Source organism: Manis pentadactyla, chromosome 7, assembly GCF_030020395.1.
Source record: "Manis pentadactyla isolate mManPen7 chromosome 7, mManPen7.hap1, whole genome shotgun sequence".
Lineage (NCBI taxonomy): Eukaryota > Metazoa > Chordata > Mammalia > Pholidota > Manidae > Manis > Manis pentadactyla.
The window spans coordinates 76,196,353-76,219,187 of NC_080025.1; the positions used below are offsets into that span (position 1 = coordinate 76,196,353).

Consider the following 22,835-nt stretch of genomic DNA (forward strand, 5'->3'; position numbering starts at 1 on the left):
TCGTCCGCCGAATCTTCGCTCGCAGGAAATGATGGCTGACGCTATCGATTTTCCAGCCAATCCCAGCGCGCTTTGACCCATCCCTCTGTCTTATTGGATAAAAGGGAGCGCAGCAAAGCGGATGTTGTCGTCTTCGCAAGGGCCACAGCCGGCAGCATGGCGTCGGGTAGCGGGGAGCTTGGTAATGTATTCGACCACCACGTTCAGAGGGCTGTATGCGACTCGCGGGCCAAGTATCGGGAGGGGCGAAGGCCTCGCGCTGTCAAGGTAGAGTGATTTTGGTTTCATTCGCCATTATTTGTAGTGTTTTGTGAGCTCTAGCTCCACATGCCCAGCTTAGGTAAGCAAAGGCTTCAAAGGTTGCGGACACATCCGTTACGCATCGGGTATGGGGATGGGGAAGCCTAGTATCTTGGTACCAAAGATTCTCACGACTCCCTTGGTCAACTCCTAGAACGTCAGCCCCGCTAGAGCAGGGCTTTTTTTTAGTCCTTGCACCTTTAGGGTTTATAAGAGCGCTTGGTACTTGGTAGGCACTCAGTGACTATTTAACTTTTTATAGTAACTTCTACCGAGTCAACTTCTGGAAAACACGTCGATAGAGATAGTGTGTGCCTTAGTTTGAGGCCCTTATTTATGGGTGAGTTATTCTTTATGCAGAGAAAGGGATAATAGCTTTGATTTTCTGCTTTCTTTAAAAAGGTTGAACAGAATATTTGTTTTTCAAAGCTTTTTCTAAAAAACTAGATTTGTAACGGCCCATTTGTGGAAAACATTTAACGTGTCTGCGTTTCTTTAAGGTATATACAATCAACTTGGAGTCTCAGTACTTATTAATACAAGGAGTTCCTGCAGTGGGAGCAATGAAGGAATTAGTTGAGAGATTTGCTCTATATGGTGCAATTGAACAGTACAATGCTCTAGATGAATACCCAGCAGAAGACTTCACTGAAGTTTATCTTATTAAATACATGAATTTACAAAGTGCAAGGTAATATGAAAATTAAGCAGTGTCTCATTTTCTCCTTTCCCATTGCTTTCATTTTGGCTCCAGGTTCCCTGATTCATGCCTGAGTTACCCAATAAGCTAATAAGGCCCGGTATTGTTCTTACTTTCCTCCACTATTCTTAAATGTTAGCCTTAGCAAAACAGTTTCCATCATGTCATTTCCATGCTTAACACTTTTTTGTCACACAGTGTGGTAGATTAAAAATTAAGTTTGGAGGAAGTTTTCCAGTTCCACTGCTTACTGACATCATGACCTTGGACATCCTTCCCTGCTATTAAAAACCGTATTTTCTTTTCTGTGCTACAAATAACCTACCATGAAAGCACTTGATTGTTGGGGTCATGTATTGTTCTAAGGTTGCTTTTACATAATCTTACTTCCCTAACCTACTTGCCAGCTCCTCATGGTTGGGGAAGCATATTTCTAGAGCTTTTGCATTTCCCACAGCACCTATACAGTGGGTTGTGGAGTTTGCATTCTGGGTTTAAATCCTAGTTCACAAGTCAGTGTGAGCATGGCAAAGTTATTAATCCTCCTGGGCCTTAGTTTCATCATAGGGTTGTTGAGAAGTGTTAATTCAAGTGAAGCACTTAGGACACTGCCTGTCAAGTATTTCTTGTCATTTTCCCTGAGCACAGAAGTACTGGGATGTTTGTTGTAATAGCTGGCCAATCATAGATGTTTAATATGTATTTGTTGAATGAATACCATCCTCTTATGTCATTTATTAGTTGTTACACAATATTTCCTCAATTGCTGAAATACTATTATTTTATAATTACAACTATTTTACAGTTACAATATTTTTATTAATTTCTTACATATGAATTCCCATTATAGGAACACACTGGACTAAAAAGACTAAATTGGGTATGAGCTAACTCTCAAGGGCCATTTAACACAGAAAAAATCACTCTTTCATGACCACAGATATGTATCTCAGGCTAACCACTGGATCTGGAGTTGATTAGAGGGAGTGTGGATACATGTGGATGACTTAGCTCAAAACCTGTTAACACTACTGGGAGAGGGAAGGAAAGGCTTTAAGAGTATGCATTGGCTCACAGGATCAATACCATCCACAAGCAGAGCATCTTAGTTCCCAAAACAGTGGATTATATACATGCAGCAATAGCTGGATTTTGCTCTTTAGATCAGTACATTGAATACTAGTTAGCTTTCATCCTAAGTAAATCTGGATGAATAAATTGTGCTACCATGTATTCTGTTTAGAACAGCCAAAAGAAAAATGGATGAACAGAGTTTCTTTGGTGGATTGCTTCATGTGTGTTATGCTCCAGAATTTGAGACGATTGAAGAAACTAGAAAGAAATTACAGGAGAGGAAGTCTTATATAGCACGAACTACTAAAAATAAAGGTATGGAAAGCCTATTACTAAACATCTCCTATTTGTGAGTCACTCTGCTAGGTATATATGTCATCATGGAATTCCCAGTCTAGTGGGAAGAGAGACCGATGATCACAGTATTCAATACTGGAAGTATGGGATTCTGAGAAGAACTCTGAGTGATCTGGGCTAGGAAGGGAGAGCTGTTAGTTAGTGGAAGACTTCCTATAGGTTGAGAGAGTGGCTGAGTTTTGAAGGATAAATAGACATTACCCAGAAGGGGAGAGGAAAAGATGGAAAGGTGGGCCAGGTAGCATGTTTAAAGGTCCAGGGACTAAATGAGCATTGTGTACTTTAAAGAACTGCGAGTAATACAGGGTAACCTATGTTACTTTAGGGGCTTTAGTGAGAGATTAGAAAAGTGGACAGCGAGTAAATCATGAAGGGCTTTGTGTTCCATGCTAAGGAATTGAGACTTAACCTAAGGGCAGTGAGAAAGAACTATGCAGACCAGTTACCAGCTGCTAATCTAAAACTGTTAAAAGTAGAAAAGGTCCACTTTTACTAGCAGCTGAACAAATGCCCCATATGCCCAACTGAGTTTCCCTAGACACAAATTCCAAGTGTCTGGAATACAGTCATGGAACCTGGAACATGGATTATAAGACTACAGCAGTCAGAATTGGACTAAGATAATTTGTGTGGTCTGAAATCTAAATAGTACTAGAAGCTCTAATTACCAAATTTCCACCCTTTAGGTGAAACACAAAGTTAGTGTCCATACAGATATTGAATATGGTAAGTTTATGGCTGACTGGGAAGAAGTATGTAGTAGAAGTGAAGAGAAAAATAACGTGGGAAGACTGTTGGAAAACATTCCTGAAAATTTATCAAGAGAACTGTTGAGAGTCCATGGTCATTTGTAGACATTGAACTAGCTCTAGGAAAACTTGTATGTGTGTGTGGCAAAGGAAATTACAAGATAGGAGCCTAGCATATTGCCTCCATTTAAAACTAACAAACACAAACAAAGCAGCACAGTACATTCATATAGTGTAATACTCTAAAGCTGTAAAAAAAAAGACTTTATGTAATGAAATGGAAAAGCCCTCTTAAGAGCTACAGTTAAGTAGATAATGCAAAGGTGCAGAGAAATGGGTATTATAGGAGTTAAAAAGTGGTAAACGGAAGGAGGAAAAGTAAGATATACTGGACAGATAAAGTAAGAATAGTGATTACTTGGGGGTGGAAACCAGGCATATGGGGGGGAGCAAGGGAAGAGTGAAGCTTGACACTAGTATTCTTTTTATCCTTTTTAGCTTTTAAACACATGAATGTATTGCCTGCTCAAGAGATAAATTTTTCAGTAAATTTTAAAATGCTAACATTTTAAAGTAGTGTTTTTAAAATTACACTTTTCTGAATGGTGAAAACAAACGAACCATTTCTGTTTTCCTTTCCCACACCTTTTAAATTGTAATATAAAGATTATTACATGTCAAAGAAGAACCTGGTTACAGAGCATAACAAAGAGAAGGAAGATTTTAGACAGGACTTCTATTCAGAGACATCTGGATTTTGTGCAGCCACATGTGACAAGAACTCAGATTCTTGTCTTCCCTATTCTTGTGAATTGCCTTTATGTTATTTCTCCTCAAAATGTACTTCTTCATCAGGGGAGCATGTGGACAGATCAAACTCCTCTCAGGATGCTAGCAACCAGCATTATAACCACAGTGACTCTTTGCAGAAAATACCAATGAAAACTTTAAAAAACTCAGTGGCCTGCCCTCACGCACAGAAGGCTATTATTCCTTCAGAGGCAGTTGACAGATTCATGCCTAGGACAACACAACTGCAGGAGCGGAAAAGGAGAAGAGAAGATGATCAGAAACTTGGAACTTGTCTTGAAACCACAAGTAGCCGTGGGGTTTTGATTGGCCCTCTGTTACCAGACATCCCTAAAGCAGATATGCATGATGACTCATTGAATACAACAGCGAATTTAATTCGGAATAAACTGAAAGAGGTACGATCATTCCTAAGACAGCTGTTTTACAAGACAATTTGGCTACAGGACTAAGAAATAACTAAACAGAGAATTGTTTGTGGGAGCTATAGTAATTGTCATTAATTTTTTTTTCATTTTTAGTTTTTTATGTGTTCTCTTGAAAGTCTCTGTTGAATTTACTGAATTTGACCAACAGAAACATATTTGCTTTGATAGCATTAATCTTAGCTTTAAACAATGAACAGAACATATTTTATACTACTATAGATATAAAATATAAAAGCAGTGATTTCAGTCAGTTAGATCAACCTGTGAGTGTGTAGCTCAGGCCCTCCCTTTTTTAAAGCTCCCTAGATCTCCCCAGATAGCCAAAGAAGAAAATTATTGTGTTTAAGGAAAATTTACAGTTTATTTCTCTTAAGTTCTAAGTTAATATAAATTTCTTAAGAAATTGAGGATTATACCATTTTCTGCTTATTTCTCCAAATTTTCCACTCTTCCCCTCAAGCCTCCTTGTCTGTAAATACAGCAGATATTGTCTGAGTTTCAAGTTATGCATAACCAGGGTATCTATCTGTATCCATAAAATAAGTGATTTCAGATATTTAAAGGAATGTTAAAATAGAGTATATATTCACTTTTTCCCCTCAGAGTTTTTCTTTTGTTAAATGGCTTTAGAAGTGTTCTCCCACCAATGTTTAGACAGAAACCTTTTGCTTTGTGCCTAGATCATAGGCTGTACCTTGAACTTGGACTAACTCTGCCTCAAACGTGATGACAAGGATTGAACTACTGGATGTATAGACTATTTCTTCTAATAATTTATTTAGTTTTGTACTATAAATAATAAGTTTTGGTTGTTCTCTTTTTTTAAACTAGGTAACTTCACCTGTGCCAAAGCCTCCAGAGGACAAGCTGGAAGATGTGCACACAAGTTATCCATTAAAACAAAGAAGAAGGATATAGATTGTCAGTAGCAAATCAGTATTTTCTAGGAGACTTTTGTATTTGTAGCCTGTCATTTTAATTCTTGAAGAGATTTTACGGCTGGTATTTATTTAGTGCACTCCTTCTTAATTCCATTCAAGCTATTTTTCTAGTATAGTTTCATCTTTTAAAATTAGTTTGTCATGGACAAATTACGTGCCAGCCAAGGATGCAACTTAAAAAAAGAAATAGAACTTCTCCAGAAGCTCCACCCAATGCCTTTGGTTACTCTTACTGGCTAGAAATAGGCCCATGCCTATTCCCACCTGAGGAATCTAGAATGGTGAGTGTCTTAGGTTTCCAACTTTGATGGTTGAGGAAGCAAAAGAGAGTTGTAAATGGCTGGCTCATAGCATTTAACACAAGATCCAAGGTTGTTCGTTAACAATAAATAAATAAAATTAGTTAACATTACTTACTATAGGATATTATTTTGATCCACACTTAATATCACAAACTGTTCTTATAACCTTACCCCTCACATTGCAGTAACTAAATGTAAGTTAGTTGAAGCAAAGATAGAAACTTTACAGTAAAAATAAAGATAGGCAACCAGGATCTGTTTCTGATTTTAATACAAACATTAAGTGATTCATACTCAAAAACTAGAATTCAGGATGTGCCTGAATGCCATGGCTTCAAAATCAAGACAGTTCTGTAAAGTAAAAAACATAAGCTGTTAGAACAATCTGAAATAAGCATACATGCTTTAGTTTACCTCTAGGAAGAATTTACTTGATCCATGCAGAAACAAATCAGTATTTGTAAATTCTAGATTTCTACCACTACTTTTGGCACACCCACATTTGTATTATCAGTGGACCACATATTTGGAAATCCAAGTATGTCCAGTCTATTCCCATGTTTTTACTGATAAAAATAACTTGAGAATGTCCATACCCAATAGTGCCTGTTTTTTTCTCCCTATCCTTAAGGGCCTCTTGCTTAATGGATTAAATTTGCTATTAATTAAGAAGGTTCATCTTCAGTTATGACCTACTGATTCAAACTTGCTAGGATGGCTCTAAAGTGGATGATATTAAAAGAAGCTGTGTACAAGGGGTCTGGACCTACTTCCTTGTAATTAGATTTTTTTTTTTTCCTGAATTTTCAGGTAAAAGGTACAGTAGGGAGCTGAGCCTAGAACGGGAATGAGCAAGCTACTGTCTGGATCAAGCTTCTCAGACCAAGGTTCTATGAATCTCTACCTCAGGGTCTTAATAAAATGCAGATTCTGATGGTGGTGGCCAGGGGCTGGCAGGTGGCAGGAATGGGGAGCTGTTTAATGAGCACAGAGTTTCAGTTTTGCAAGATGAAAAGAGTTCTGGAGACTGGCTGCCTAACAGTGTGAGTGTGTGTGATGCCACTGAACTGTGCACTTAAAATTAGTTAAGATGTTAAATTTTAGGTGTATTTTACAACTGAAAAAAAATTCTCTTCCTGAAGGGAGGAGCTGCTAAATGGTTCTGTGCTCTTGAATAGGTTCTCATCTGTCCTGTGTCTGGAGGCCAGCGCTCCTCCCCATCCCCGCCAGCAAATACCACATTTGACTATAGTTAGAGAAAGACTACCACTGACAGCCATCCTGGCAAGGTTGAATCAGTAGGTCATAACATGAACCTTCTTAACTAGTATGTTCAGAGTTTGTTGTGGCAAGAAGAAAATACTCTGATTCAGTTGGCTTAGGGTGGAGTCTGAGACTGCCTTTCTCACAATTTCCTAGATGATACCAATTGTCTCTGGTGTACAGACTACAGAGTAGCAAGGCTGTAGATAGCTGGGCTACAGATGAACTTAGGAGAAGCTGAAGAACTGTTGGTGTTCCAGCCAAACCTGAGTAGTTACTCCAATCCAGTCCATTATTCTGTAATGGCACCTATCAGTCTCAAAACAAGAAGTCTGACCTTTTCACACATTGCTTTTTACCTTTTATTTCTAGACAGAATTATAGTGTGGGAATAAGCTACAGTGGGGCAAGTTAGAGAAACGAGCTGAGATAGCTTAATATTATGCAAGTTTGTTCACAAAGTCAACTAAATTACTTCAGATAATAAGATTCTTCCTATATTGTATGTTTGCAAAGCACAGTTGATTAAAGAAGAAAGGAAATGTTAATGAGTGAAATCAATTATTAGGCTGGCTCTTCCAGCTCAGAAAACTTGTCAAATTCATACATGAAAAGCCTTCATGAGCAGACATTAAATACCATCAAGTTTTATATATGTATCCAAACTTTTAAAAACGTAATTGACAACATTTGAGTTGAAAGATGTTAAGCTTTCTAGCAGTTTATAGTGGGTACTTGTTGAATCCACTCTTTATTCACTCTTCTACCCCTTAAGTAAGCCAATATACCTGGTTTTCTTTGGGAAAATAACATTAACATACAGGAAATCAGGAATTGTGTACATACATCTAAGGTTACAAGCTCATATAAAAAGCTTATTGAATATAGTTACTTAAATAGTCTCTACTGTCTTGGGTCCTAAAATACTCGGAAGGGGCTGAGCCCTTCATGGGTACCTGAACTTCAGCAGTGGGCTGAAGCTCTACAGAGGTGAACATTTAGCACGTATTACTTTCTGATCCTTTAAAATTTTTCCTCAACTACTTTGGGCTGTTGACACTACCTTTGCTTCTGGTAAACATGGTCCAAACACCACCACCAAGTCTCTCCTCTTCTGCTGCTTTTTCAAAGTCTGCAAAAGATATCTTGCCATCATTATAATCCTAGAGAGGAAGATGGCTTCTTGATAAATGATAGTTTTTAATTTTGCGTGGAAAATGTCTAGAATAAAAGGTTTTACCAAATAAGGCTGTATGTAACTTCATACTTCTATAGGCACTGCTTACATAAATCAAGAGGTACTTATTTTATTAACTTTATTCCTATTAATTTAGTTATATCTGATATGTACTGAATGTTGTGTCCTCCCCCACCCCATAAATTCATGTAAATCCATAGCCCCCAGTGAGATGCTATCTGGAGGTGGGGCCTTTCAGAGGTAATTAGGTAATTAAGATCATGAAGCTAGGACCCCTATAATGTAATTAATGTCCTTGTAAATAGAGAAAGAGACCAGAGCTCCCTCTCTGCCACATGAGGACACACTGAGAAGGTGCCTGTCTGCAAGCCAGGAAAGGAGCCCTCTCAACAGGGAAGTGAATTGACTGACATCTTCATCTTGGACTTGCCAGTCTCCAGAATTGTGAGAAATGAATTCCTGTTGTTTAAGCCCTCCAGTCTATGGTATTCTGTTAAGCAGACTAAGACACCCGAGTCACCTTAGATAAATAAAATATAGGCCTGTCCCTAAAAGATTTACATACATAATTGGGGAAATAAAACACTGGAGGAAGCCCATTATGGTATCACTAATTTTGTGATAAAATAAGTACCATAAGGCAAAGATTCTCAAGCTTAATTTTTAGTAGTAGAAGTTGTTCCTCATAAGCTCTCTAACTTGGGAACCCATCATGGAGACAGGATAAAAATGAAGTTGCTCAGTTAAGGAGCAAGGTTCTGGGAGTTAGAAAAGCAACAGTTCAAGAAGACCTAGAGTCACAAGAAGAAGCTTGCAGACTATTCCTAGGCCTCTGAGGTTGCTTGGCATGGAGATAGGTGGGGAAGAAATGCAGAAGAATGGCCCAACCTGAATTATGACATTACATGGAAGTATAAGTCAGCAAGGCAGACTTGCCTGGAGTGAAGCATTCATGACAGGAATGACATGAATTATGAGGGAGCATGTTTAGATTATTAATGCCTGTAAGTACTTAATTGAACTTAGATTTGATTTGATGTGTCCTTGTATTTTCGCTTCTGGACACAACCTAATCAGTTGCTGCAAGTCTAATATAGAGAAAGGTTTGAATAATTGTCATAAAAAGGTTTACTCCATAACATTTTCTTTCAAAAAAGAAGGGGGTGGGTTTGGTACTGGGAAACACTCTCTCAAGAAGTCTTCCCTCAGCCCTCCCTGCAGCTAGCCGGAGTACTTCTAATAGAAGAGTGGACTCTGGAGTCTCTGTTAGCTGAATCTGAGACTTGGCAGCCCCCACCATCTGTGTCTTTCCTGAGCTCCGGTGTAATAAAGGTTAGCTGGACCTGGGCTGCCTTATAGTTACAAGCCTTTACTGGGATCCAGTTCAGGGTCATAGTAAGAAAGGGAAATAAATCACTATGTCCTTAATAAGCAGGTATTATTTGTTTCATTGAAAGATGGATTCGGAACCCCATTTTCTAGTGTGACCTTGAGTGAAACTTTTTACTTCAGCTTTCTCACCTGCAAAACAGATAATAATTTCTACTTCACAGAGTTGTTTTGAGGGTTAAATGAGTTCATGTATCAAGGTTCTGTGAAGGGCCTGGTAGGTACATAGTCAGCTCTCTATAAGGGACTTTGTATTATGTTATTAAAATGAGCATTCAGATAGATTAGAGGGCTAAGGTCATGAAGACAGACTGGAATAGCATCCAATTTTTTTTTATTAAGGTGTCATTGATATACAATCTTATACTCAGGTTTCACATGAGCAACATTGTGGTTACTACCTTACCCCCTATTATCAAGTCCCCACCACATGCCCCAGAGTAGCATCCAATTTTATATGAACTAAATTTCTCCCCTGCCCCCAATTAATGAGGTTTTACTGATAGTAAAATATTTTAAAATAATACAACATTCATTTTGCATAGTGGTTCATTTAATCACCCAGCCACACCATAAATATTTATTGAGCACACACTAACAGCCAGGTACTGTTCTAAGCAATGGATAGCAGAGAGCAAACAAAAACGCCTGCCCTCATAAAGGTTACAGTTACAGTGAAGGGAAACAAATCATTTCTTCATTTTTGCTTTACCCGACATCCTCTTGATTATATGTAATTAACTACAATTTTTCATTCTTACCATTTTCTTCAGAGTTAATCTACCAACTCTTTTACTCCTTCATCAGTCTCTTCTTCAGATGACAATTGGTGTAGACTACTCTTCAACATGTCAAATATTTCCTCTGGAGAAATACAGACATTACCATTCAAGTAGTAAACTTCAAAACAGACTTTCAAAGCATAAGAAGTTTAAAGAGTTGAGAAAGAAGAGTTAAAATATCTTGGTCTTCTCCTTAGCTATTTCAATATATAATTTTTAAAACAATGAAAACAATTTATACAAACTATAATTTTTGGTCTATATGATAGAAAAATTTAAAAATAAAGAACTGTTTATTATATTTCTTTCCATCAGATTACCCCTTGGGATGTGAAAAGAAAGATTTTTATTAATTTCTGGAATTTGAAACTGAGAGTTAAAAATGTTATGAAACCCAAAACCACAAAACTAGAAGAAAATATGGGGAGAAAGCTCCTTGACATCAGTGTTGGTAATGATTTTTTTTATATCCTGACATCTAAAGCACAAGCAACAAAATAAAAAACAAATAAGATTACATCAAACTAAAAAGCTTCTGCACAGCAAGAGAAACCATCAACAAAGAGAAAAGACAACCTGGGGAATGGGAAAAAATTATTTGCAAACCATATATTTGATAAGGGGTTAATACCCAAAAACATATAAAGAATTCTTATAAGTCAACAGCAAAAAAACAACCCAATTTAAAAGTAGGCAAAGGAATAGACATCTGTCCAAAGATGATATATGAAAGGCCAACAGGAACATGACAAGATGCTCAACATCTAGTCGAAAAGAAAATTAAAATCATGATGAGGTATCACCTCATGTCTGTTAGAATGGTTGTAATCAGAATGAAGAAATAACCAAATGCTGGCCTGGATGTGGAGAAAAGTGACCCTCTGTGCACTGTTGGTGGGATTGTAAATTCGGACAGCCACTATGGAAAACAGTACAGAGGATCCTTAAAAAATTAAAAATAGAACAAGCATATGATCTATCGATTCTACTTTTGAGAATATGTCCAAAGGTAGCAAAAACACTAACTCAGAAGGTATGTGCACTCCCATGTTCACTGCAGCTTTACAGTATCCAAGACAGTAACAACTGAAGTGTCTACTCATAAATGAATGGGTAGAGAAGTTGTGGTGCATTATATACAATCGAATATTATTCAGCCAGAAAAAATGAAGAAAACCTACAATTTATGATAGCATAGGTGGACCTTGAAAGCATTATGCTAAGTGAAATAAGTCAAACACATACTGCATGATCTCACTTATATATGGAATCTTAAAAAAAAAAGAACTCATAGAAAAGGAGATCAGATTTGTGGTTACCAGAGGCAGGAGGCAGGTGAGGGAGAATTAAAGGAAGGTGGTCAAAACCTTCGATTATAAGCTAAGTAAGTACTTGATATGTAACGTACAACATGATGACTACAGCTAACCCTGAAGTATGATGTACAGGGAAGTTCACTAAGAGAGTAAATTCCAGTAAGAGTTCTCATCAGGAGGAAAAAGTTTTGTTTCCGTTCTTTTCTTCCTTTCTTTTTATTGTATCGATTGGAGAAGATGAATGTTAGCTGAACCTATTGGGGTACTCAATTCACAATATATGTAAATCAAACCATCATGCTGTCTGCCTTAAATTTATACAGTGATGTATGTCAATTATTTCAATAAAATCGGGGAAAATTTTATTGATTAAAAAATATAAAATAATTGGATAAAAAAAGAAGTGGTTAACAAAGATGCAGCCTTCTGTTCCTGTGTATCTAGTCTGGAGGAGAGGCAACTATGGATTGGATATGAGAATTATTTTTGTAAGGAACAGAGTTGATATGAAACCTTATAGATAAACATCAAAAAACATAACTTTTCAGTGTTATAGCACGAAGTAAGGGTGCAGATTCCCTGGTGGCAGCAGCTCAGGGGACAGACCCCCAGAATCTTATCTTTAAATGCTCCCCAGATAAAACCAGTGTAGCCAGTTGAAACCGGTCCTCAATCCACATTGGCGAATCAATCCTTTAGGTACTTTATTTTCTAGCCTTATTTTATTATTTTTATTAAGGTATGATTGATATACACTCTTGTGAAGGTTTCACATGAAAAAACAATGTGGTTACTACATTTACCCATATTATCAAGTACCCACCCATACCCCAATGCAGTCACTGTCCATCAGTGCAGCAAGATGCCACAGATCCACCATGTGCCTTCTCTGTGCTACACTGTTCTCCCCGTGATCCTCCACACCATGTGTCCCAAACATAATACCCCTCAATCCCCTTCTCCCTCCCTCCCCACCCGCCCTCCCATATCCCTCCCCTTTGGTAACCACTAGTCCCTTCTTGGAGTCTCTGAGTCTGCTGCTGTTTAGGTCCTTCAGTTATTCGTTTTTATACTCCACAAATGAGGGAAATCATATGGCATTTGTCTTTCTCCCCCTGGCTTATTTTACTGAGCATATCCTCCAGCTCCATCCATGTTGCTGCAAATGGTAGGATTTGTTTCTCTCTTATGGCTGAGTAGTATTCCATTGTGTATATGTACCACATCTTCTTTATCTATTCATCTACTGATAGACACTTAGGTTGCTTCCATATCTTGTTTCTAGCCTTATTATTATTATTTTTGTGTGGGGGACACCATGCTGCCTAAGGGCATCCCCACTGGTGTTTCTGTTGAAGTTTTTTGTTATATTAATCTACAATTACATGAAGAACATTATGTTTGCTAGGGTCCCCCCTTCACCCAGACCCCCCACAAACCCCATTACAGTCACTGTCCATCAACGTACTAAGATGTTGTAAAATCACTACTTGTCTTCTCTGTGTTGCACAGCACTCCCCATTATACATCCCCCCCACATTATACATGCTAATTGTAATACCCCCTTTCTTTTTCCCCGCCCTTATCCCTCCCTTCCCTCCCATCCTCCCCAGTCCCTTTCCCTTTGGTAACTGTTAGCCCATTCTTGGGTTCTGTGAATCTGCTGCTGTTTTGTTCCTTCAGTTTTTGCTTTGTTCTTATGCTCTACAGATGAGTGAAATCATTTGGTACTTGTCTTTCTCCGCCTGGCTTATTTCACTGAGCATAATACCCTCTAGCTCCATCTATGTTGTTGCAAATGGTAGGATTTATTTTCTTCTTATGGCTGAATAATATTCCATTGTGTATATGTACCACATCTTCTTTATCCATTCATCTACTCATGGACACTTAGGTTGCTTCCATATCTTGTTTCTAGCCTTATTTTTAGAAGTGGCTCATTATAAATTTACATACCTAAGATTCTGCTTTCTGTCTTGGCATTTATGAAGTATGTTTTAATAACTACATTACCTTAGTTGATGATGTCAAAGCTGATGCTAATAGTTTTACTTTTTTAATATGCAGTGGCAATATCCTCATGCTTGGTAGAATATAGCCTCTTGTTTCTGGAGTGCTTTGAAATCAACCAGTATAATGAAATCATTCAAGTATAAGGCTTTGAAATTATACTTGAAACTATAAGTAAATAATAGCTTCTGTATTTAAAGAGCTATCATCAATTCCAACTTTTATTAATATCCTTTTCCTCTTCTCTGTCCCTACTGCTATTTCCTAGATAATTTCAACAATCTCCTAAGAAACCCCATTGCCTCCAATGTTTGTTTGAGTTGATTCACAAAATTTTTTCCTAGAGGGTATTTGATCCCTTTTGCTAATTGAAAGATTCAACGCTGATAGCATGGCATTCATAAACGTTATGGTATGTATTCAATTTACCCTGTTAGCCCCATGTTTCAATATTCAATTCTTCCAACTCAACATGCTCAATTAATCATCTATGCCTTTATTTATACTGTTGCTGCTATGCAGTCTCTTTCTAGTTTCTTTCTGCTTAAGATTAACATGAACCAACTGAAATGCTATTTATTCTGTGAAAGTGTCTTCTGAACCTACCAAAAGAGCTTCCTCCTCACTCCAATATACGATTTAAAAAATACATAGATTCCTAAGGAATAAAATTTTATTATGGCTATTAGTTTTATGTGTATTATGTGTCTCAGAACTGGACATCCCCTTTAGTAAAATGACTTCTCAGGTCTTAAGTAAAACACAAAGACAAGAATTTTATAGACCTCAAAAAAAAGTTAGGAAACTACAATAAAGGAGATACTTTTTTAAAACCTTTGATCATACTATACATATATACATAAAGTGTGTGTGTGTGTGCATTTCTCAATATTATAATTCTCAGAGTATAAAAACTAAGCACACACTTCACTATGTCACCTACAAAGAACATTTTTCAATGTATTTGGGTAGTGAGTCTGTCATTTCCTGGGCCTGTCCATCTGCACTGTGCAAAGTGACCAATCTGTCGCTGGCAAGGGACTTCCATCTCGCTTTAAGCACTACCACAAGTCACTCACTCATCCCACAAATGACGCTGCTCAGGTCCTGGGGGTAGAGCAGTAAAGGAGCCCTTGTGGAGTCTGTACTCTAGTTAAATGTTTTAGCAAAATACCTGGAACCAGGCATAAAACTCCAGAGCATCAGATGAGCTGTGTCTTTTTTAGCTTCTCCCATCTATGAACATACATACGAGTTCGCAACACAACCCTACCAGAAGTAATATTTTCCCCAAATTTATGTATCTCAAAATGTATATGAACATTTTTAGAATTACGGGAAGAATACTTTTGTGATAGTGTGATGCTATACAGTCATGCACAGCTACAGTCAGTGTTGAAACCACTTTCACCCTGTATGAGGGAGCATAAGAACCTACACCCAGGAGACAGCTTTTCCCTTTTCAGTGAGACTTTTGTATAAGAATGGTGCAACATTTAATGTAATTAAATGTTATCCAGTGATGAATTAGACTGCAGAAGAGAAATAAACCACATACCCTATTAAAAAATGGGCGGAGGATCTGAAAAGACACTTTTCCAAAGAAGAAATTCAGATGGCCAACAGGCACATGAAAAGATGCTATACATTTGCTAATCATCAGAGAAATGCAAATAAAACCTACAATGAGATATCACCTCACACCAGTCAGGATGGCCAGCATCAAAAAAGACTAAGAACCACAAATCTGGTGAGGATGCGGAGAAAGGGGAACCCACCTACACTGCTGGTGGGAATGTAAGCTAGTTCAACCATTGTGGAAAGCAATATGGACGTTCCTCAAAAAACTTAAAATAGAAATACCATTTGACCTGGGAATCCCACTCCTAGGAATTTACCCAAAGAATACAAGTTCTCAGATTCAAAAAGACATATGCACCCCTATGCTTATTGCAGCACTATTTACAATAGCCAAGATATGGAAGCAACCTAAGTGTCCATCAGTAGATGAATGGATAAAGAAGATGTGGTACATATACACAATGGAATACTATTCAGCCACAAGAAAGAAGCAAATCCTACCATTTTGCAACACGGATGGAGCTAGAGGGTATTATGCTCAGTGAAATAAGTCAGGCAGAGGAAGACAAATACCAAATGATTTCCCTCATTTGTGGAGTATAACAACGAAGCAAAACTGAAGGAATGAAATAGCAGCAGACTCATAGACTCTAAGAAGGGACTAGTGGTTACCAAAGGGGAGGGGTGGGGGGTTGTGGGACTTCATGATTGGTGTACATGGTGTGTGTGGGGTCACAGGGAAGACAGTGTAGCTCAGAGAAGACAAATAGGGACTCTGTGGCATCTTACTACACTGATGGACCGTGACTGCAATGGGATGGGGGGAGACTCGATAATAAGGGTGAATGTAATAACCACACTGCTTTTCTTGTGGAACCTTCATAAGAGTGTGTATCAATGATACCTTATTAAAAAAAAAAAGAATAAGCAATTACAAAAGCATCTTATACTATTTTATAAACTTAGATTCTCTGGCTTCACTCCATAACTATAAGCCCTGAAATATGACATAAAGGTCATTTTTATCCACCCAGTAAGCATTTACTAAGGACCTCCAGTGACCCAGGCAATGAATACAGTGTGGTCCCTGCCCTCATAGTTTACACTTTGGTCAAGAGATAAAGTGCAATAAAGTATTACAAGCACTATGATTGATGGTATTTGGCGGTGACTCAAAGGAAGGAATAATCAGCTGGGGGAAGGCAGTAAGAGATTGAGAAGGGTCCCAAGGAGGTATAACCTGAGTCAAGGCCTGCAGAAGGATTAAGCATTTGCCAGGAGGCAGCTTGAAGGCATGCAGTGATGTTCCGAGAGCTACAGGTGGTTTGGTGTGTCTGACTTTACAGTAGTAGCTGAGAAATTTTGACTGGCAAGTTAATGGGATTAGATTTGCATTTAAGATTACGTTGGCAATAGATTCTTTAAACTACCTTATGAATGGTGAATCCAGAAGTGACAGGTTCTGTTTTCCGTTATAACACATCCCATCCCATATGCTCTTTTTATAATGTGACTTCTGATACTCCTTCCTTAGAGAAATGGGTGTGCTGTCTTCTTCACTTCAAACTAAAGGGATTTTTGTGACCATTTCAACACAGACTGAAGTGGGAAAGAGGCGAGGTGACTTTCAATACTAGGTCAAACAACAGGATGCAGTTGCTCTGAGGACTAAAACTTGGAAAGCTCCTCCCCTTTTTTTAGTAAATGGAGAAAACGGAAGCTCAGTGTGGACTCACTTTATGGAGCTGCAGTATATTGATGCTTGCTTGAAAGTAGTCCTGTTCAGCTCTGATGAAGATTATCATCTGAGCAGAAATGTTAGCACTAACAGTGCTGTGAAAATGGATCCCCGACGAGAGAGGTTTTAAGAGTCAGGAGCTACTTTGAGTCAAATATTGGCAAGTCATCTAATGAAGGAACTAAGGATTTGAGATGCAATCTCCAGCAGGTAATAACTTTTTCTTGAGTTTTATCTATGTAATTCATGTTTATTATGTCTAAGAACCTTGCACATGTGGTCAAGGAACAACTGCAAATACTTAAGAAATTGTGGATAAGTAGTATGATGTTGAGATGTAAAAGACTGGCTCATGTCCCTAAACTTTTTAGTTTGGAGTAATTTTAGATTTACGTAAGAGATGTAATGTAGTAGAGAGTTCCCACAAACTCTTCTTTCTCCCTAATGTTAACATCTTATATGATTGTCAAAACTAATACACTAGTCTTGGCACATTATTCATTAAACTACAAATTTTATCACTTTCCCACTTTTTCATTCCAGAATCCAATCCAGAATGCATTTAGTTGTCATGTCTCCTTCACTCTGAGTAATTTTCAATCTTTCCTTGCTTTTCTTGACCTTGACCATTTTTATCTTGCAGATTGTCCAATTTAGTTTTGTCAAATGCTTTTCTCATGATTAGACTGTGGCAGTGGTTGGGGGAAGAACACCAGAAATACATATACTCATCATATATCGGGTTACATGATATTAACATGAGGTGTCATGGCTGATAATCCTGACCATTTGGTTAGATATAGAGTCTATCAATAGTCTTATTCATTTCTCAACTAAAGTTACTATTTTCCCCTTCCACATTCTATGCTTTAGGAGGCAGTATCTCAAAAAAAAGGGAAGTAAGCTCACTTATTAGGAAAGGGTTACTTTTTGGACTTGTTCTGCAAGGAAGTTTTTTTCCATTTATTTATTCAAGTATGTCAGTTTGGAATCATTTATTTATCTTATACCAATATTATGTTATTCATTTTGTTGCTCAAACAGTGCAAGCTTTGGGCATTGGGGATTTTCAAGTGGGCTCCTGTTATCTTTCACATATTCCCGTTCTTTTGCTTTTCAACACTTCCTTGTCTGGCATTACTTGTTAGGATCATTGTGTGTTACCCATAAGATAATAGAGAAAAAAACATTGTTCTCTGCCCCTTGTTCCCGGCACAGAACTTCTCAAACTCTTGGGATTCCTGGGTGATAGGAATGATAACAAATTAGAACCTCATGTGTTCTAATGAGGTGACTGTTGATGGTTCTTGGATGGGGGTTGGTCACCAGAAACACCGAACCATGATTAAAACCTTGATCAGAAGCCATGATGAAAAGGCTTTTTCAGTCCTACTCCCAACCTCCAGAAGGGAAAGAAGCTGAGTTAAAGGTCTCTGGTGCCTACACGACGAAGTCTCCAAAACACCCAAGTGGAGGGCTGCGGGAGCTTCCGGGATGAGCACGTTTATCAGCGAGAGCACAGAAGCTCCTCACCCTTTCCACATACTTGCCCTATGCATATCTCCCATTTGGTTGTTCTGATTATATGCTTTTATAATAAATCGGTAATCTAGTAATTAACTGTTTTTTCCTGAGTTCTGTGAACTGTAGCCAATGAAATGAACCCAAGGGGATAACGGGAATCTCTGGTATATAGCCAGTCAAAAGCATAGGTAACAACCTGGCCTTATGATTAACATCTGAAGTGGGGGAGCTTGTAGAATTTAACTCTTGACCTGTGCTAAGACAAGAAATTACTAGGAAGCTTTAAAATTTTTCCTTAGTTTTAAAAAAGTTTGTTAACTTTTAAAAGATTCTCCATGTAAGCAGAAAAAGTATGGCTAAATGACAATACATGTGAAAAAGAATTCCCAGCTTAATACCAGTCAAGCTGGGACTGACATTAGTCAGACAGAACTGGTTTCACCTGGAAAAGGTAACTTTAATCAGGAATCCTCAAACCTTACTGTGCCTAACACACAGAGTGAACAATCTGGGTGCTTGGTCACATTTTGAGATTTTTTTAGTATGCCTAGAGTGGTATCCAGAGACCTGTATTTTCAATACAAAGCTTTTGGTGATTCTGATGATGGAGATACTCCTACCGTACTATGAATAAAAGATACAGTCAGGATTTGCTACAGAATTTGTGGGCCCAATGCCAAATGAAAATGCAGGTTCCTTGCTCAAAAAATGTTAGCAGAGCATTAAATTAAGCCTTTTGAGAACACACAATTGCACACCAATGAAGCCATTTATTATACCCTGAGGTAATTACCTGCTTCTCCCACTTGATAGAAGGACTATTATTTGGAAAGGGAAACTACCTATTTGTGTAACTCAGAGCAGCACCAACAGAACTTTTCAAGAAGGAAATGTTCTGTATCTTGTCCAATTTGGTAGCCACAACCCACTTGTGGTAATGGAGCCCTAAGTGGCTACTATGACCAAAACTGAATTTTAAATTCTACTTACATTTTTAAAAATTGAAGTATTATTGGTATACAATCTTATGTTGGTTTCAAATACACAGCACAGTGGCTCAACAGTTACCCATATTATCAAAGCCTCACCCCCTCTACTGCATAATTCTACTTAATTTTAATTTACATTCAGATAACTACATGTAGCTAATGGTCACCATATTTGATAATGCAGCTGTATAGAGAGCAGTACGAAGACCAATAGGTAGGAGTTACCTAGATCTAAAATATAAGACAGTCATATGAAAAAAATGAATCTCCTTTGTGAGGTCACTGGAGGTAACCAGCTGAGCATCTGAGAAAAGTCATGCAGTGGTAGCGGTTTGGACTGGAAGATGCCACTTGGCACAGAAGGGTCTAACAAATTCTCTTCCCCCTAAGAAGCTAGAGAGGAAAGCTCAGGAAAAACCATTTCAACTTTCTGCCACATGGGACAATTAGAACTTTGAATGACAAGAGAAATAATAAGACAGTCCTTTGTTGAAAACCAAGGCAGCGCTAGTCATTCCTCCCCATTGGTGCCCATTAAGAACCGAATTCCAATCATGAGACCAGTGTCTATTCCGGTCTCAACTGGAAGAACACAAACACTGAGCTGAATTTGACAAATTTTCATTTTGCACATACTCTGGAACAGCACTATACAGCATTACCATGAGGGTCTATAATGCTGATCAATAGGATTATCTTGAGAAATTAAGATAATCTGAGGGCAGGCACTGCCTCAGACCACCTGGGTTCTAGCTCCTTCTCCATCAGAAAGTTCACTGTATAACTTTAGACAATTTATCCGAGACTTAGTTTCATCCCCTGAAAACATGGAAAATAACATCTCACTGGGTTTGTTCTAAGAATTAAAGATGAAGGTAAACCAGTGTCTCACCAATGAAGAGCTCAATAAACATCAGATATTAGTAATCTGAGTGTAATAAAGTAATCAAGGACTAATAAGTGTCAAAAGTTCTGGAAAAGAAAAGGAATGCAATTCGTTCTTTTCTGACAATTGTTTTATCTTCTTTGTAGAAGACATGGGATATGGGTCTGACCACATATTCCTATCTACAGACTATTACAGAGAATTGTTTTCAAATAGCAAATTAACATGTTACACACATTTGGATAGTAGACACTGCTAAAAATAATTTCATTAGGACAGGAAGAGGAATTTCACTTTTAAAGTAAGTAAAATTTCCTTTTGAATGTTACAGAACTCAGGCTCTGTTAAGATAGCAGCAAATGACATGCTATTTCTCATTACATTCAACATTGGCTAAATCTGTTGGATGGATTTTAAGGGTTTGTATGACAGCAGGGCTGAAAAACAGTCCCTAGAAGAGCTTAAGGAGTTTAGATAATTTATAATAGAACTGGAGTAAGAACAGTGAATTAGGTCCACAGTGAGGTTCTTAGACAAGGTGGTGCCTGTCTTATCAAGGTCACACAATGGGAAATGGAGGTGTCCCATCATGAGGCTGAAATGAAAGCAACTTTTTCAAAGTCTAAAAACAAATTCTCAGAATTACCAGTTAGCATTATTTGTGGTTGTGCCTGAGAAACAAAATTCACAAGATTACTTTCTAAGGTCTGTCACAATAAGGAATCCCTCAGAATCTGTAAGATTTGTTTTTATAAACACAATGCAAGGCACAATGCCATTTCTTCAACATCCAAAGTTCATGTATATTTCTATCAATCCACTGAAATAGAGCAAACATCTTCCTCGGAGTTTTGTGCCAGTAAATTCAGGGAACTGGTCAAAGTCAACGTTTATATTTTGAAATCTTACTCAATTTCAGACTATAATAAAATTAGTTCTTGCTTGGCAGATGATCCTTTAGCACTTAAGTCATCATGTAAATTCTCAAGCTATTCTTCCCAAATACACAAATGTATTTTAGGATACCTGGTGATTAAAGTGTTTTTGGCATTAAGTGCAGGGATAATGGTTTACTTGCTACTGGTTTTTTTTAATGGTCAAATGTTAGATAGGAAATAGAAGAACTCTATTTTTGGGGTTATAAAGCGCTCGTTAATGTCCAATTATGGCTACCAATGTCTGCACAGGCAGTGTTAGTTAGTACTTACAGCTCTTGACACTACTACTGCTGGCGTCCACCAGTTTCCTCTGAGCCTTCTGGTCCATGTCAAGTGTAGCTTTAACACACAGCCGACTTCTCAGATGGCCTAGCTCCAAACCTAGGCGCCCTGGGGTGCTGATTCCACAGTTCACTACTCCACACTCAACACAGAATGTGACCACAGCAATATTCCAGCAACCAGATGCAGAAGGTTCTCAAGTAGTTAGAAAAATATGCAACGATGGTGGTTACCACTCATTACAATGCAGTGATTTCATTAATGTTATTCTGATCTGAAATACAACAGCAATTTCAACATTTACTTTTTCTGTGGGGCTAAACACTATTTAAAGTGATACCTGATACTACTTACTATCATTCATATTTCCTCAGCACAAATTCTACAATTGAAAATACTCCTCTATTTGAACATATAATTACTAAATTAAAATAATGTCCTAGACTATAAACAGCTCCTTCAAAAGTTATCACCTCCTCTGAAATTTCTAATGCAGCACCTTCTCATGACATCCAAACAGAAGCTTCAATCTGGGAGTTATGCAGAGAAATGGAAAATCCCACTTTTACCACTAATGTTTCTGATTGACTGGTAGCAAAACATGATGTGAAGATGCTAAAGCTGGCCAAAATGGCATCTGTTCTAACTCATCTATTACCAAATCTTGACACAGAGAACAAATCTAGTTTGTCTGTGGACCTTCATTGTTGTTAAGGCAAGAGAACACACTAAAATGGTCTTTTGAATTTAGGACACTATATTCTTACTAAATTTTTAATATAAAAACAAATTTTATTTAAATAAGGCAAATAAAGCTGGGGAAAAAAAGCTTTCCCCAAATTTCTCTTAAGAAAGTATCTTCAGAGGAGTGTTCATAGATTTTAAATTGAAAACCAGTGTTTTTTAAAGTATGAAGCCTATTACTTAAGTCTGAAGAATAGCTCTTCTCAGTTTCTCTGAGGTTATGCCTATTCTCCATGAAATGAAAGAAAATTAGCCAATATGCTTTTAACACGTCTTGACTGAAGGAATGTGAACCTGTACTCTGGATGAAATTCAGAGCACTCTTATGGTATTTAAAACACCCAAATATACTAAAGGCAATGAAATGAATCCAAAACAATCAGAGAGAAAAGTACTGGCAGAAGTTAAAATTTTCTATTCAAACACTCATCAATTTTGTTAGTTACTTTGGGATCATTATCCAAATAATTCATACCTTGTGTTAACAAAATTAGTATAAGGCTATTCAAGAAAAAGGGTGGTTTGATGGAGGGA

General features: G+C 37.7%; 1 protein-coding gene and 1 pseudogene across 3 annotated transcripts; one reads left to right on the forward strand and one right to left on the reverse strand.

Moving 5' to 3' along the window:
- The first annotated feature begins 116 nt into the window (after positions 1-116).
- RBM48 (RNA binding motif protein 48) lies at positions 117-7,457 on the forward strand. 3 transcript variants are annotated; one of them, XM_036879270.2, is made up of 5 exons: positions 117-267; positions 801-991; positions 2,244-2,389; positions 3,847-4,388; positions 5,250-7,457. In XM_036879270.2, exons 1-5 carry the CDS (start codon positions 157-159, stop codon positions 5,334-5,336), a joined length of 1,077 nt encoding a protein of 358 aa, XP_036735165.2. In that variant the 5' UTR covers positions 117-156; the 3' UTR covers positions 5,337-7,457. The 3 variants fall into 3 exon arrangements, with proteins under 3 accessions (XP_036735165.2, XP_057360501.1, XP_036735164.2); XM_057504518.1 differs by having other exon boundaries at positions 4,036-4,388; XM_036879269.2 differs by lacking the exons at positions 117-267; positions 801-991 and adding an exon at positions 3,118-3,157 and having other exon boundaries at positions 2,254-2,389.
- Positions 5,915-21,603, reverse strand: LOC118909089 (calaxin-like; annotated as a pseudogene).
- Between the last annotated feature and the right edge of the window lie 1,232 nt (positions 21,604-22,835).